At 32.5% G+C, this 15,802-nt stretch overlaps 1 protein-coding gene across 2 annotated transcripts; it reads left to right on the top strand.

Annotated features, from left to right (window-relative positions):
• Window positions 1–1,302: 1,302 nt before the first annotated feature.
• On the top strand, window positions 1,303–15,764 carry LOC130656864 (ERO1-like protein beta). 2 transcript variants are annotated; one of them, XM_057459804.1, is made up of 13 exons: window positions 1,303–1,868; window positions 9,011–9,127; window positions 9,507–9,590; window positions 9,668–9,700; window positions 9,892–9,951; window positions 10,068–10,117; window positions 11,147–11,220; window positions 11,911–12,261; window positions 12,598–12,757; window positions 12,869–12,938; window positions 13,848–13,934; window positions 14,013–14,143; window positions 14,853–15,764. In XM_057459804.1, the coding sequence occupies exons 1-13, from the start codon at window positions 1,758–1,760 to the stop codon at window positions 14,923–14,925; spliced, it is 1,401 nt and encodes a 466-aa protein (XP_057315787.1). In that variant the 5' UTR covers window positions 1,303–1,757; the 3' UTR covers window positions 14,926–15,764. The 2 variants fall into 2 exon arrangements, with proteins under 2 accessions (XP_057315787.1, XP_057315788.1); XM_057459805.1 differs by lacking the exon at window positions 1,303–1,868 and adding an exon at window positions 8,096–8,242.
• Window positions 15,765–15,802: the final 38 nt, after the last annotated feature.

The raw sequence follows: 15,802 nt of genomic DNA on the forward strand, positions 1-15,802 counted from the left end.
CGGTTTTGCTGGTTGACAGAAGGGAAAGATGTGTTGATTGAGCATTGGTGCTTGATTTTGGTTTGGGTGAGGATTGTAGGTCTGTTGGGTATTCATGGCTTTGTTTTTGGTATGCATTGTCACAAGAAGCCTTTATTCCATGTGGTGGATGTATTCTAAAAAATCTGTGTTTGTGGTTTGAGGCAGCATTTGTTCTTGGTTGGGTGGGCTGATCACGGTACTCATTAATGGTCTGATTCTTTTTGTTGCTTTTATATGGCTTTTGTTGCATTTTAGCTTGTAACACTCTCTCTTTGTGAATGATGTTGAGCCGAATAATGGGTGGGAGGAGGTACATTTATTGCCAAGAGTGCATCCGTTTTTTGCTTTGGTCCATGAGTTAAAAAGGGCTTACATGGTGGTGGGTGCAAGAACTTGCATTCTTTACCTTTGATTCTGTCAAATTTGCATTTTCCTTTAATGTAGAAAATGCATCTTGGTTTTGGTTTGTGACTATCTTCATGTGATTCAGAGCTCTCTGTTGACAATGGTTGGTTTTCCCTAATGTGGGTTTCTGGTTGTGTTTTTGGCAGGGTGATTTCATCTTCTTCGTCTTCATTGGACAGACTTGGTGCTGCCTGACTTTTCTGTTTCAGAAACGTTTCTGTTTCATGCTGACCTATATCATCTACTACTGTAACATGGGGTTCTGAAGAAGCTAGCTGTGAAAGATTTTGTTGACACTCTGTTGATGTTGATGTCCCAGGGGCTGATGAAAGGTTTTGTGTTTGATAGGTTGGGTTCGTTTCTTCTTGGGGAATAACTTCAAGCTCACAAGCTCCGCAGATATAGTAGATCCTGGGATGTTGTAAGGATTGTAGTTTGGAGTACCATCTGGAAAAAGATTAACAAAACACTCTTTGTGGACTTCTTGTCCACATACCTTACATGCAAGAAAGGTTTTGTCTGTCCGCCTTGTGCAATATTTTTCATTGCAAATTGACAGGTATCAGGGAATAGGTTTTGTATTCTGCAGATTAGATTGTGCAGTATCGCAGGCTTGTTGGATGTTTCAGATGGTTTTTTATTCAAATAGGTTAGTGTTTCTTTGAGGGTCTCTTTAAGACATTGGTTTAGGGACTTCTTTATTTGTGAGGATGGTTTAAGTGGCTCATATAGTCTAATGCAGTCTCTTACAACATTGTTCTGGGTATTTGAACATAACTCTGCTATGATTGTTTGGCGCTTATTAATGTCATGCTGCTGGCAAGAATTGAGAGTTAAGGCTGGCTGGATCTGTGAGGAGCTCAGATTTGGTTTTGTTGGCATTTTTTTGGAATAGTTGCCGAATGTCAGTACAACAAAATAAACAACAAATGCAGATACCTTATCAGCCACACACAGAGTTCCAAACTTAAGTGTACAACTGTTCCTGTTGGTCAGGTCACTTGATAGGCATCAGTTTTATGATGTGATCTTCACCAAACTTTTATTGTTATTAGGTTTTCTGTGTTTTTTCCTAAAACTTAAACTCAGGGACCTAGAATTAGTTGGAGTTTTTTTATCTGTCTTTTATCTGAAAATGTTTTTTTTCTTCAGTTTTTTGCTTGATATTATTTTTTTTTGTTTTTGTGAAATTTAGGTTTGGTCTGGCCCGTAGAACAACTAATTAAGTTGGAGTCGCCTAATTTGCAAAAATATAATTTGCAAAGTCCTTCACTGAACTAAAAAAAACAAATCAGAATTATTCTTGTTTTATTGTTTAGGGTAGTACAAATATGTTGCTGCCAACAAAACTTCTCCATTTTGGTTTGGTTTTGACTGTGTGTGTTACAGATGCATTTTGGCAGAATGGACAAAGTTTTAAGAAAGACAGTTGTTTCTGTCATGTGAGTATAGAAAATTATGATATGTAATACTTCGTCCAATATATCACAGCCTTTCTATTTTATGTTGGTACTCGGAAATTACCAACACGAATGCTGATGGTTAAGGTGGCAGTAACCCTTTTAAAAACGAGAATTGTTTTCTAACATAATTAGTTATGAAAGTTTATTTTCAGACTATATATCCATATTTTTTCTGTTATAACACACTTGTCACAATTTTATAGCTAAAATACTATTATCTTTCACCAAAAATATTCAGCCTCAACAATTCCCCTTTAAATTAAAATTCATGTATAATTAATTGTTTCTACCAATATATACGGTTTAAGTCAACGCGCTCCTCCTTTTTACCAAAAATTGTTTTTGTTATTTTTAGCCAATGGCCACTAACCTTTGACTTTCATTTTGTTGCAACATACAACTAAATAACCAACATTGATGTTTTTCTGATTGCTGTGCCACCGTGTTAGGTTGGTAAATACTCATCCATCTTTTCCAAAACATTTCAGTCACAGCTTGCACTCTCCTCCATTTTTTCCTTCTGTTTAAATCTTTTTCATTTGTTTAAGAAAAACTAGCATTCGTTGATGGTCTGCCCAATAGAAAGTGATTTGTGTAATTGCTTCATAATCTTCGATGTCGTCGCTTATTGAAGTTGGAGGTCTAGAGTTTACGATCGATTCCACTTCTGTTAGAACTGTGACAAGAACTTCTTCCTTAACTGTCCTGTCTTTCATGATTACCTTTAATGTCACTTTGACACTTTTGTCACTTTGACGATTCCCAAGCGCCACCAATCCAAGGGCTTAGTGGTGGATTAAATTTCCATTCGATTTCATATTTTAACAATTCCCTAGAAATCTTTGTTTGATTAAGTTTTCTTACTTTTTCAGTTATTTCTCTTGCAGCACTAACAAAATTTGTTCCACCATCGCTACAAATGACACGTGGGTTGCCTCTTCTACATCGGAATCTTGTTAGCGTTAGGATGAAGCTGTCCGTTGATAAATCTTTGTCTAATTCTAAATGTACAGCTCTAGTCCTTAAGCAAGGAAATAATGCTCCGTATCGTTTACCTGTGCCTTGTGTTGATCTGCTACTTTGTGCTAATTTCACATGCATCAGACCAAAATAGTCAATTCCAGTTGATGTAAACGCAGGTGAACCAATCATTATACTTTCTTTTGGTAGATCACTCATTATTAGTGTGTGCAGTTTCATTTTTAAAGCTTAATAAGCATCTTTCAACGAACTCTCTACCTTTTACAATCTAGAACTTTTCACGCATGATCGCTAATGTCTGATCTCTGCCACTATGGGCGTTGGTGACATGTACATGCCTAACTATAATTAATGATGTTCAGGTGACAGTATAATTTGATGTTTCTTGCCAAATATAACATCTGCTTTTCCTATCCGTCCACCAACTCTAGTACACCATTTAGAAAAATCGGCTTTAACAGCAATAGCGGACTCTTGAGTGATATATTGTACCCACACCTCAATAAAGTCAGTTCTTCAGGATAAGATTCAGCTTGTGGATGTTTCGTTATTTCAATTTCCCCGTTTTCTATGTCCGCAACCGTCAATTTCTTTAAATCCTCACTACTATCATTTTTCTTTGACTTGATAAATTTGCGTTTTAGCTTTATTATCCAAGTTATATGACATAACAATTTTTCCAGCATGAATAACGCTCCCATTTGAAAACAACTGTGGGCAAAATCTTTTTTAATGCACACACAGTATTTTTTCTTTTTTTGTTTCTGGGTCGGTTTCACTAGGTGTATTCGCATGTACTGTCCAAGAATTTTCTTGTTCGTACAAAAATTGTGGTGACACATTTCACTGTTTAACATTAGATGAAGGCGGTATGGCGGTTAAGGGTCTTGTGGCTATATCTGCTGGATTGTCTTTCCCTGGTATGAAATTCCAGTCGATTGAGTGAGATTTCATTAGAAATAGCTCTCTATGCATGACAAAAGGAGGGAATTTTCGGTGGGATTACTGATACAATTTAACACAATTTGGGAATCTGTCCAAAACTTGACTTCGGCAATATTAAAATCTAAACTTTCCAGTATGGCTGTTTTCAATCGACAAGTGGTTACGGCTCCTTGAAGTTTCAGTTTTGGTATCGTAAGTAAACCCTTCGAATGCATCAATCTACTTTTTCCAATGATGAAAAAATAGGTCATTTTTGTCTTTGCACAGAATCCTTAAATAAGCTACAGCACTATATGCTGCATTTGACGCATCTGAAAATAAGATGAATCTCTAAATTTGTGTCAAACTTTCTAATTCCAAACCATCTTGGAATTTTAACATCTGCCATTGATGTCATTAAATTTTTCGAAGTTTTCCATCTCAATTGTAGCTCTTGTGGTATCACTTCATCCCAATTTAAAGAAAGTTGCCAAAGACGTACTATTAACTTCAGTTCCAGTAGATAAGGACTGAGGACACCTAGCGGATTAAATATAGAACTTATCAAACTAAGCAATCCTCTTTTTGTTGCACTGTGTAATCTAAGTAAAGGTTTGAAGATAAATTGATCCTTGTTTGGTTCCCACGGCATACCAAGAGTTCTCGGGATTGGTAATTTGTCAAGGTTGAGATTAAATGATTTTGATTCTTTCTCAACTGAGGATAATGATCGTAGCACTTCTGTTGAGTTAAACAAACATTTGGGCAGATGAAATCCACTTTCTGCTTGGGCTTTTATCAGAAGCTGGGCAGTTTTGATCATTTCCGTAATGCTAGATTTTGAACTAATATAATAATCCATGTACAACTTTCTTTCCACTGCTCTTGCAACAAGAGCAATTTGATTTTCAAGACTGTTTCTTGAAGCGTAATTTGCACAGCATGCTGAATCTACTTTTCCAAATAAATGAACAACCATCTTGTAATCTTCAATGGTTTTATCCACTGATTTTCTCAACATGAATCATAAAGAGTCTGTGTGTTCAGGTCCCACTAAAACTTAATGGAACATTTTTGTGATATCTGCGGTTACGGCGTACTGTCCACGGAAAGCTGTTAAGACTGAAACAAGATTATTTAAAAGATCTGGTCCAGAAAGTAAATTATCATTCAAAGGTATACCTTTATGCTTAACCACCGCATCAAACACTACACGCACTTTACCTGGTTTATTGGGATTTATTACTCCGTGATGTGGGATATAATTGGTCTTGGTGGTGATGTGTTTTACTTCTGCTTCTGTCAGTTTTACTGCGTGCCCATCGTTTATGTATTGTTCGATTTGCACATGGTAGATTCTGGAGAGAGATCTTTTGACAACTTGCGTTCCAAGCCTACCAATCATTTTACTGCCAGTTTTCGATTTTCTGGTAAATTTATTTCGTCCTTCCATAGTATACCAATTTCGATGTGTTTTGCCTTCTTCTTTGTCGTTGATTCTAAGGTGATCAATGCCTTTTGTTAATTGACAGTCAGTGCAAAAACCATTTTTTTCAGTGAGAAGTGTTCAGATGAAAACAAAAGATTGGTGGTAAAAGTCTGATTTCTGTTCATGCCACCCATCTAAACCCAACCAAGTTCTGTCATAATAGCAATCGGTTCTCCTTGTCTGCCCTTTTAGTTGTTTATTTGACAAGTAGATTTAGTACATTGGTTCCAATGAGTACTGTGACGTCGCTGTCCATAGTAGGCTGTAAATCAATGTCATTGAGATGCTGAAAGTTTTTGTACTATCTACTATGTACATCTTCTTGGAAGGTACGTTCACTTTTTCGACTACCCATGCATTTGATACATCAAATGAGTTCTTAGAAAAAATTTAAAAATTTACTATTTCTGAATTGAGGGATCTGATTCCTATTAATGCATGTGAAATTCAAAACAATTTCTCAGTTCCTGTTAATCAGAGTTTTTCTGCTGCATCTCTTTGAATCAATGTGATATCTGAATCTAGCATAGCATTTGTCACAAATTTCCTTTTGCCATTGTAGATAACAACTATTAATAATTGCTGAAATGCATTACCAACAGGTCTGTGTTTTTCTTGGTTGACGTTGGAGCTTGATCGTCTTTTTCTTGATCTGGTGGCTTTACAAAATGCAGTAAGGTATGGTGTTGTTTTCCACAGTCTGATATTCTACAAGACTTTTCTGACTTGGATGCATTTATTAAATTGCCATGTGACAAGCAATTAAAGCAAAACCTTTTTTCTTTGACAATTTTCCTTTTTTCATCCATTGGTTTCAAAAAATTCTTGACATTGGACAATTTTATGATCACCTTCGCAATACCAACATTTAACTTTGTAAACGTTGTAGGTCTAGGTTATTGTTGTCGTGCCTTTACACTTTCTCTTGGTTTGCAATAAGAGTTGCAATTAGATTGGAATACTCTTTCAGTTTCTGGTCCAACTAATTTTGAATAATTCGAGATCTCCATCTTACCCTGAATTGACTTTATCACACCAATTTCTAAATACTTGATTTTGTAAAGAATAAGGTAACCTACGTACAGCTTTTAACAAATTATCTGTGGATTTTAGAGAATTTTCGTAATCCATAGAATTTAGCCATGTGTGAGTTGTCTTAAGTTGCTGGTGAAATCTGCGAAGTGTCATTCGATTATTAGCATTAATTTGCGGCAGTTTTAATAAAGTGCCAAGTTTTAGATGGGATACTACAATAGGATTTCCAAAGTCGCGTTTCAACGTTTTAAGAGCCGCTGCATAAAAAATACCACTGGTACCAACCAAGTTAATCGCTTTCTGAACTTCTCCATCAAGTACACTACTAAGTCGTTCCATACGAATATTATCGTTAAAAAATGTTTTTTCATGAACTCTTGATATAAAATTTTGTATGAAATCTGGCCACTTTCCTGGATCTCCATCAAATTGTTTTAACTCGATTGTTAGTAGGTCTCTGTTCTCGTACTCCCACAGGAAGGCTGCAGATGCTTTAAATGATTTGATGTGTTGTTTCAATTATTCTCTTCCCCTTGTTGATAAATGCATCGATTTTCTCAGATTTTTTTTTCCTTCGAAAACGATAACTGATTTTTCCCAATTACTTGGTGAGAAAGGTAGAATGTATTAACCACCATGCATTTGGTTAGTTTTCCTTTGTCTTATGCTGCACTCATTCATATCTTTCAGTTCCGCACTTTCGTTTCTTTCAAAGAATAACGATTTATCAGGTAATTGAACAGGTATGTTTTCTTGCAATCCTATAATCCCACTTTTCTCAACAAGGTATGATGAACTAGCACGGTTTCGTGTTTTGAAGGACCCTGATCTTATGCTACCATCTTGGCTGCTATTCTCTGACATACTTTGTGGGTATGATGAAACATCGGATACATTTAACAAAAACAAACAAACAGCGTTCAATGCAGCAGGGGATGCTAACAAAGAATCTTTTGAAAGGCTGTTGTTAAAAAAATATGACTGAACAAGAAAAACTCTGCACACCGTTTTAACAGGGCTAACCCAAGGTTCATTTAAAAACAAAAGCTGATGAAAAATAACTAGATTGTAAAAAGTTGGAGCTCGTTGAAGCCGATTTCATTTTATTATTTTATTATTTATTTCATTTAAGTTCTATATTTTTAGGAAATAGTAAAAAAAAGGTTTATATAAACAAAACACTGAGTAAATAATTCAGCTATTTGGATAGCTAAAAAATGGTTACTGCCACCTTAACAAAGCGGACATTTTTTCGACCATAGTATTTTGAAATTTTCTCCCGAAATGTCACTATACTGAATCCTCTGGAAAAGTTTCATGGAAAGTTCCAATTGTGAATTTCTAGCCAACACCCTGTGTATTAGGCCATCTAACATAAAAGAAATGTAAGATTTTCATATTCTACTGATATTTTAGGATCCTTACCTTTTGATTTTTCCTTTATCCACATGGAAAATCTATTAGTATCAGACATATTAATATCTTTTAGTGGATTTTACTTAAGCAAAGATTGAAAAATATTATGTGAGATATAAAATTATGTTTGGTAATTTTCAAGTAACCAATCACAAGATGCCAAAACATTTAATTTTTTTTATCTTTACCTATCTTTTTTGCTTCAAAACAAATATTTTCTTTGAAAAGTTATGTGTTTAAATTTTGTTATATTTAACTAGCTGTGTTTGCAATTAAAATAAATTTTTAAAGATTTATTCAAAATTAAAATTATAGATCGTAAAGAAATTCAACTCTTCACTTTTTACGTATTAAATATTTTATTTCTATTTTTCTTTGTGAAGAGTGTTAAGTTGCAATGAATCTCTGCACTGGAAATTTAGCAAAATATCTTTCAGTTTTTATATTTTATGCATTGTATTATATATTTAATTTACACTGTCTGCTGTCTTCACCATTTTTTAAAAATGTAAGTAAAAGACAAAATTTTATAATTATGTTTATCTTCACCTACTTCTCAATTAAATTAACTTCTAATTTCTTACTAAAAATCATAAGGTGAAAGAGTAGAAGCAAGTATATTATCCAAGACAAAATCTGCTTCTTATTTCTACTTTTGGATTCCTGTCATAAGAAAATTACTTAATTTCGGAGTTAAAATAAAGAAAATTAAAAATAGCTGACCTTAACGCTAGAGAAACTTCAAAAACTTTACGACTTTCCTATAAAATAAAATGGCTGAATGTTCTTTAGACCTCATTGTTACAAAATTTGTGATGCTCAGTGACGCTTTCAAAAATGCAATCTTTATTTCACAATTGGATGTTCTTTAGGCCTTATATTCTTCTTACTAAATTTTTAATGTGGATTGATTTCTTTTAACCAATTAGAATTCCTGCTACTACATGTAATTAGCAGAATGTAAAAGTTTGTGAACGGTTATTATATATTAAGAAAACTAATAGTATATATATTATTATAAATTTCTGAAATCCAAATGAAGATATTTCCTAAGCTCCTAAATATCCAAAATATCTTATTTTAACATAAATACAAGATAAATAAATTTTTCTACTTATTTTAAATTTTATTTATTCTGCAGGTTATTATTATCTGTTTTAAAAAATGTTTTCTAATCTGATCTATATTATTGCTATTAATAATAAGCAACAGTTTTGTTTTATAAAATATTTTATATTAACATTCTATTCCATTAACACGTTGTGTTTTGTTGCAGTTATCTGGCCAGGTGGATGATTGTTGCTGCTCCATCGAAGATGTTGCGAAGCTGAATCTTCATATTTATCCACGTCTGACAAATCTAGTGCAAAGAAATTATTTTAAATACGTAAAGGTTTGTTTTAGAGAACTCGTACCATTTTCATAATTTTACTTTATCAATTAGTAATAACAAATTTTTAAACAGGAATATGCGTCTCCATTAGGCTGTTATAAAAAATAATTTACACACCTTTTACACACCCCTAGGGTGTTAAAAAAGTGTACAAACATTTGTGTATGGATTGTCTCCTTTCTTTGTACCAATATTAAAGTTTATAAAAATATTTTCTATTGGGCTAAAACCCTGAAAAAATGTTAAAGATTTTTCTAAGAATTCAAAACCTTGTTTTTTATTTTGGATTAGCCGTAGTAGATAAAAAACACATGTACTGCTTATTGATAGATATGATATATTTGCTACTTCGAAGTTAACGTGCTCATATTTGTCATAGATAAACCTTCATACCGGTTGTCCATTTTGGCCAGATTGGAATCAGTGTGCTATTAAAGATTGCAGCGTTGATAAATGTTTAGAGGTGATTTTATATTTACTTCTTCTTTACTGCATTTGAACTACAGCCTGTGGCAATGATAATGTATTTGGTTTTTGTAGGATGAATTACCTATTGGTTTAAAAAAGAATGGTGTAAGTATTCGGTAGAGATTTGAATTTTACAGTAGCTAAGATTTACGCTGGATAAGAGGAGAAAATCTTGCTGCCGTACATATGTAATGCTACACTCTAAACTAAACTAAACATTTCTTTAATAGCAAATGATTAAAATACGTTTTCTAAACTGGCTTCTGTAATTCCTGTTTTATTTCTCTTCACATTAGAAATCCAAGTACACTGAAAATAAATACAGCGAAGAAGCAAACACGGAGGACAAAGGACCGGTATAAATTTTTTCATCTTTTTAAACGTTTTTTTTTTAATTTCCTTTGAATAAAAAGAAAGGATGGAAAACCTTTGTTAAAACATGGAAATTATAGATTCTAAACTTAATTTTTAGTGTGCTGTTGGCTCTGAAGAATCGCTAGGAGATGTTGATCATAACATTAGGTTAGATTTGTTTTCGTTATAAAAATTAGTCACAAGCATTGCTTGGAGCTTAAGCCCCCTATAGAAAATTAATTGTTAGCGGTTTTCTGACTGACTTATTCAATTTTTGCTGACTGCCAATAATTTTCCAGTATTTTTCCCGATCTAAAAAAACTAAACTGACCACTAAACTACTGAATTTTTTTTCTATGAAGTAGAAGTTTAGCTAAATAAAAATGTAGTAAACAAGTCAATATGCCACAGAGTACGGACTGTGCACATCAAGGGCTACCATATTTGTTTATAAATACTAGTATCATACGTCTATATTCACTTTGAATAATAATGGGTGTTTATTAAAGACAATGCGTTTATTTATTTATCAATTGTCTTTTTTTGAGGGGGGCATAGATTGTATTTAATAGAGACAGGGCGTTTATTAGGTTGATCTGAAAAGTGTTAAAATTGCGAGGGTTTTCTTATTAAATCTTACCGGGTCCCACGCCTCCTCATAACTCCTCAAATCTCCTTAAATTCAAAAGTTCTCCTAAGTTCTCCTCAAATGTCCTCAATTTTTTTTGAAATTTAGGTTTTCTTCTTAAATGTCCTTAAAAATGTTTTGACATTTCGTTATTTTTTTATATATATATGCTATTTGTGGTTGCTGTGGCCTGCAAACACTACTTTTTTGTTGTGTTTGTATTTGAAGTTTGTGAGTTATCTTTTGTAAGAAAATATTGTGATGCCAGTCTGTGTGTTCCTTCATTCTTACAATCGCAAGTTTTTCTCCTTAAATCTTCTTAATTTTGTTGACGAAGAATCCTTAAAAATCTCCTCAAAAGTCCTCAAATCTTCTCAAATTTTGTTTTGAAAAAAAAGTGGGAACCCTGCCTTAGTAATCTGTTAAAAATGCAACTCAAAGAAAAAGAGATATATTTTCTTAAATACTAATTTTTTAAAGTGGGAGATAAGATTTAACATCAAGACATACTGCCTGTGGCCAGAATTTGTTTTCAATAGCTCTGTAATAAATAATTTTGTACTTTCTAGCGATGATCAACGAGAAGCACTTAAGGAATGGTCAGAATATGATGCTGATTCTAGTTATACTGTTGACCTTGATGGTATGTGATGTATTTTACCTGTTTAATCATAGAATTTTTTGAAAGCTTCAAATGCACAGGACGTCTCACTTAAACTTTCTTTAATGTTGCTAAATTGACCTGATTCATCTTCAATGAAATCCTGTGTAACTTTTTTTTTATTTCTTGATTGTTAAAGGGAAGTAAAGAATAATTTTAATTAAATTTTTACTGACAACCCCATAACTTGGGATCTGCATGTCGGTTTGCAATCAAATTTTATAAGTATACATATATGGCCTATATAAACTAATCCCAAAAAATTTTATTATAGTTATATGAAATAGTGATATTCTAATCTTAATGACACAATGATTTTATTGTAACGTCATTACAACACAATTCTCGTCCTTTTAACTTCTTTACCCCTTTAAAGGCTATAGTCAATGCTCTATGAACTCACAATACACTGACTTGGTTTTCATAAGGAGGTTATTCACCATTATTCACCACAAACGTAAATAAAAAAATGCAGAAGTACGTTAGGCATAACTTTTACAAGCACCATAAGCGGAATTAAAATCCCTGATTTGTCCGCACAATGGCGTACTACCTAGCAACTACTGGTCGAGCTATTGTGTGATTTTGACCGTTATGACCTACCGTTAAAAGTCTTAAAAGGCCTTATAAGATACTCTTTTCTACAACAGTTGTCATCTTTATTCATTGTAGAGGATTCTAAAGATGCTAAATGGGTTGATTTGATATTAAATCCTGAAAAATTTACTGGCTATACCGGGCAAGGTGCAAATCGTATCTGGATTGCTATATACAAAGAAAATTGTTTCTTACCAGAGAAGCGAATGAAAACATTTGATGAGCTGCAGTCTGTATTTCTTTCAAAAACATGTTTAGAAAAGCGTGTATTTTACAGAACGATGTCTGGTCTACATGCTAGTATAAATATTGATCTTAGTTATAACAGTTTAATAACAGATCCAAGATTTCCATCGAAACCTCAATGGGGTCCTGATTTAGAGGATTTTGAGAGACGCTTTGATCCTGTAGCAACTAAAGGAAATGGTACGTTTGTGTTGTCGTTTATTTTTTGCTTGTGTCTTTTGGTACAACGAAATTGTTCATGAAGGCTCTCTCAGATCAGCATTTCAATCTTTGTCGTAAAATACATTTTTTTAATTTTATAGCATACGTAAGCAAGACTAAGAAAAATTAAAATTCTAAATTCTAATTAGACTTTATGTTGAGTTAAAATCCTGTTCATTTTTTTATTATACTGAACTTAAAATACTTGAAATTGAAAAGAAAACAATTTAGTCGTTCACAACATCATTCTGTTTGTTATCCTTTAATTTTATTTTAACAGACAACCTTTTTCTGTTATTTTTTTTCTCTCTTTAGGACCTCACTGGTTAAAGAATTTGTATTTTACCTATTTGCTTACATTGCGAGCTGTCACAAAAGCAGCGCCATATTGGAAGGAAGCTGTTTTTTTTACTGGAGATGAAAAAGAGGATAAAGAAGTGAAACAAATCATTTTAGAATTGATCAAATCATCAAAGTAAGTTAGAACATAAAATTGTGTTAACATGATCAAAAATGAATTGACAAAAAATTATCTCTACAATGAATAATTATAGTTTATTAGTTTATCTCATGCATTTCATTATAGAACTTGCCCTAGTACGTTTGATGAAACACAGATGTTCACAGGTGATCCAGCGAAAGCTAATGCCTTAAAGGTAACATCATGTTTTACTTGAACGTTGACAGAATCTTATCTCTATTTTAGAATGCTATTTGATGTAAGCCTAAAATTTGAGCAGCAGGTTAATATTAATTTATAGGTGTTTTTGTAACCAAAACATAATGGTGCATTGTTTGTAGTATCGATATTCAAGTTTTGCTGTTTGCCTGTCTGTCATCGTTTGATTACCTGTAATGGAAATGTACCCAGCTACCTATGTTCTTGTTCTTCATTTGATGCTTACCTGAAGGTAGCTAGGTAGCTGAGTGTATTATAAAATGACTATAACAGTGTTAGTGGGCAGTTTTTACAATAGTAGTGTGATTAATTAATTAGGCTTGAACTAGTTACCTATAGTTTGCAGATTAAACTTTAGATATTTTACAAGATTTTATTTTATGGAAGCAACAACATCTGATATTCTTTTAAAACTGATATTTACGGCCGGCTGCAATGTTACATTGATGTATTATAAGCAGTAACCATTCCCAGTCATTACAGATCGCAAAATGAAGCAATCTGTCATTTTCTTACTAGTGTGCTTTTAATAACAGGCTAGCTGGATCCTGAAATCTTAGGCATTTATATGGAAAAAATTTATGATTTTTTTCAAAAATAATATAGTGTTCTAAAAAATGTTAAAAACTGAAAGTCAGCAAGTATAGCTGATATTAATGAAGTCTGTTTATCCCAAAAGGATAGTAGCCTGAAAAAATTCCTTTTTGTGAATAAAATATAACTGATTTGATAATTTTTAGCCCTGTGAGCTTCATTGTTGTTCAACAGGGTTTACTTTTTTATTACTCTAAATTTAAATAAGTGCTTCTCTTAATATATAATATTTGATAGTATAATACTAAAGTATTTAATAAGAAATAATTTGTTTTCATGTCTTAACTTTCAGGAAGAATTTCGTCTCCATTTTAAAAATGTCACTCGAATAATGGATTGTGTTGGTTGTGAGAAATGTCGACTTTGGGGTAAATTGCAGGTGAGACAAAAGCATCTATTTGTGACTATTTTTAGAGTTACTATGTTGTTCTTACAATTGCAATCATATATTTTTTAGACACATGGTTTGGCTACGGCGATGAAGATACTATTTTCTTCGGATAAATGGGACAAGATTCCTGTTATTAATGGCAAAAGGTTTTCCTTGAGAAGAACAGAGATTGTTGGTCTTTTTAATGTGTTAAACAAGTATGCTCATTTCTTTTTTTTGTTGATTATATTTAAAATTTCCAACAATTATTTGCAAAGCAATGTTGACTATCATGTTATACAAATGTTAGCAGCGGTAATTACCCGTTTACCAGCCTGTGTTCATTTTGAAAGGATAGTGATAAAATATTATGCAGTTAATGTTGCAGTAAGGGTGCTATTTCGTGAAAAACAATTATGACTTTGATATGTACCTATTTAAGCTAATTATTACAATAAATTCACCTCTTCAGTTTTCTATTGGTACCATTACAGTGTGTCCACTCTGTCAGAAAGGTCATGAAAGTCAAGAATTGTCACTAAAATATTCGCAACGATCGGATTTTAGATCTGTTCGTTGCTACATTTTGTTAATATGCTTATTTCGAATTTACAATCTAGGGTTACCCCTTGTTAAAATTTTTGCAGCAACCCAGAATGGGTAAAAAATGAGAAAAAAGGTTGCGAATTTCAGTCAAAAAAATGTCTGGAAGGTCATGCCAAGAGAGTTCTAGCACATTTTAAGCTCTTATTAAGCCTAAGATATCAACCCTATTTTTATGCTGAATGCTAAGAAAGAGTCGACTCACACTTTTAGGTTTTTGTAAAACTGAGCTAGGGGTTGAACCTACAACCTGTAGCAATGGAAATGAAGGCTTTACCAAGGCTACAAGTCACAAAATTTATTATTTTTTGTGTGTGTGTTTAGATTGTCACACAGTGTGCATTACATTGGTGAATTCAAGAAAATGAGCGAAAGAAAAAATCGAAAAGAGTTATAATATTAATGAAGAAAAAATAAATATTTTTTGAGTTATTTAAAAAAGGTTACATGTGGACGAAAAAATAGGAATATTTATGTACAGCAACTTAGAATTTTATCAGTGGAACTGGATTTATTGTTATTTTCTTTTTCCACCATTTTATTTCTTTTTTTTAATCTACCATTTTGAAATAACTTACCAGGTTGACATAAACACTTTATTTTTTATAAACTATAGAAGATCTAGACTAACATTATCGCGGAAATTCTTTCAAATCATAAAATATTTTCTTCGTGCAAAGATATAGCCAGCATTAATAAATCAAAAAAGAGAGTTTTGTTTAATATAAAGCATAAAATTGTATGTCATTCTAGGGCAAAGTTGAAAAAAGATAGACAACCGCCTAAAATATTAACCCTGTTCTTATGCTGTATGCTGAGTCTTCCCTTAGGGCCAATTTAAAAAAAACATGTGTTTATAAAAAATAGATGGTGTATCTTGTATGTGTGTGAGCAGTCTTGTATTTCTTATTGTTGTCTCCTTGACAGGAACATCTTTTATAGAATGTTTTTAATGACGTTTAGTTCCAAAGAAATAATTTTTCTTTGTTTTTAATTTTTTTTTTAAAATTCAGTTAATGTTTTTTCTAAGAGTTTTTTTTTCTCATAAGGAAGTTTTACATATTGTTTTTAGAATGCTTTTTCAGATTTTTCTGTTTTTGAGCCTCGATTTTATTAAAATCCTAAAATGGTCATCAAAATATTACATTATAGAAGAGTTTTTTCTTTCTAATCAAACATTTTTGCATATTTATTTGTAGATGTCAGTATTAGCTATATGAATATATAAAGCCTTAATTGTTGTTCTTCTCACTTGAGTAATTAGTAATATTTTT

The sequence above is a fragment of the Hydractinia symbiolongicarpus genome, chromosome 9, assembly GCF_029227915.1.
Source record: "Hydractinia symbiolongicarpus strain clone_291-10 chromosome 9, HSymV2.1, whole genome shotgun sequence".
Lineage (NCBI taxonomy): Eukaryota > Metazoa > Cnidaria > Hydrozoa > Anthoathecata > Hydractiniidae > Hydractinia > Hydractinia symbiolongicarpus.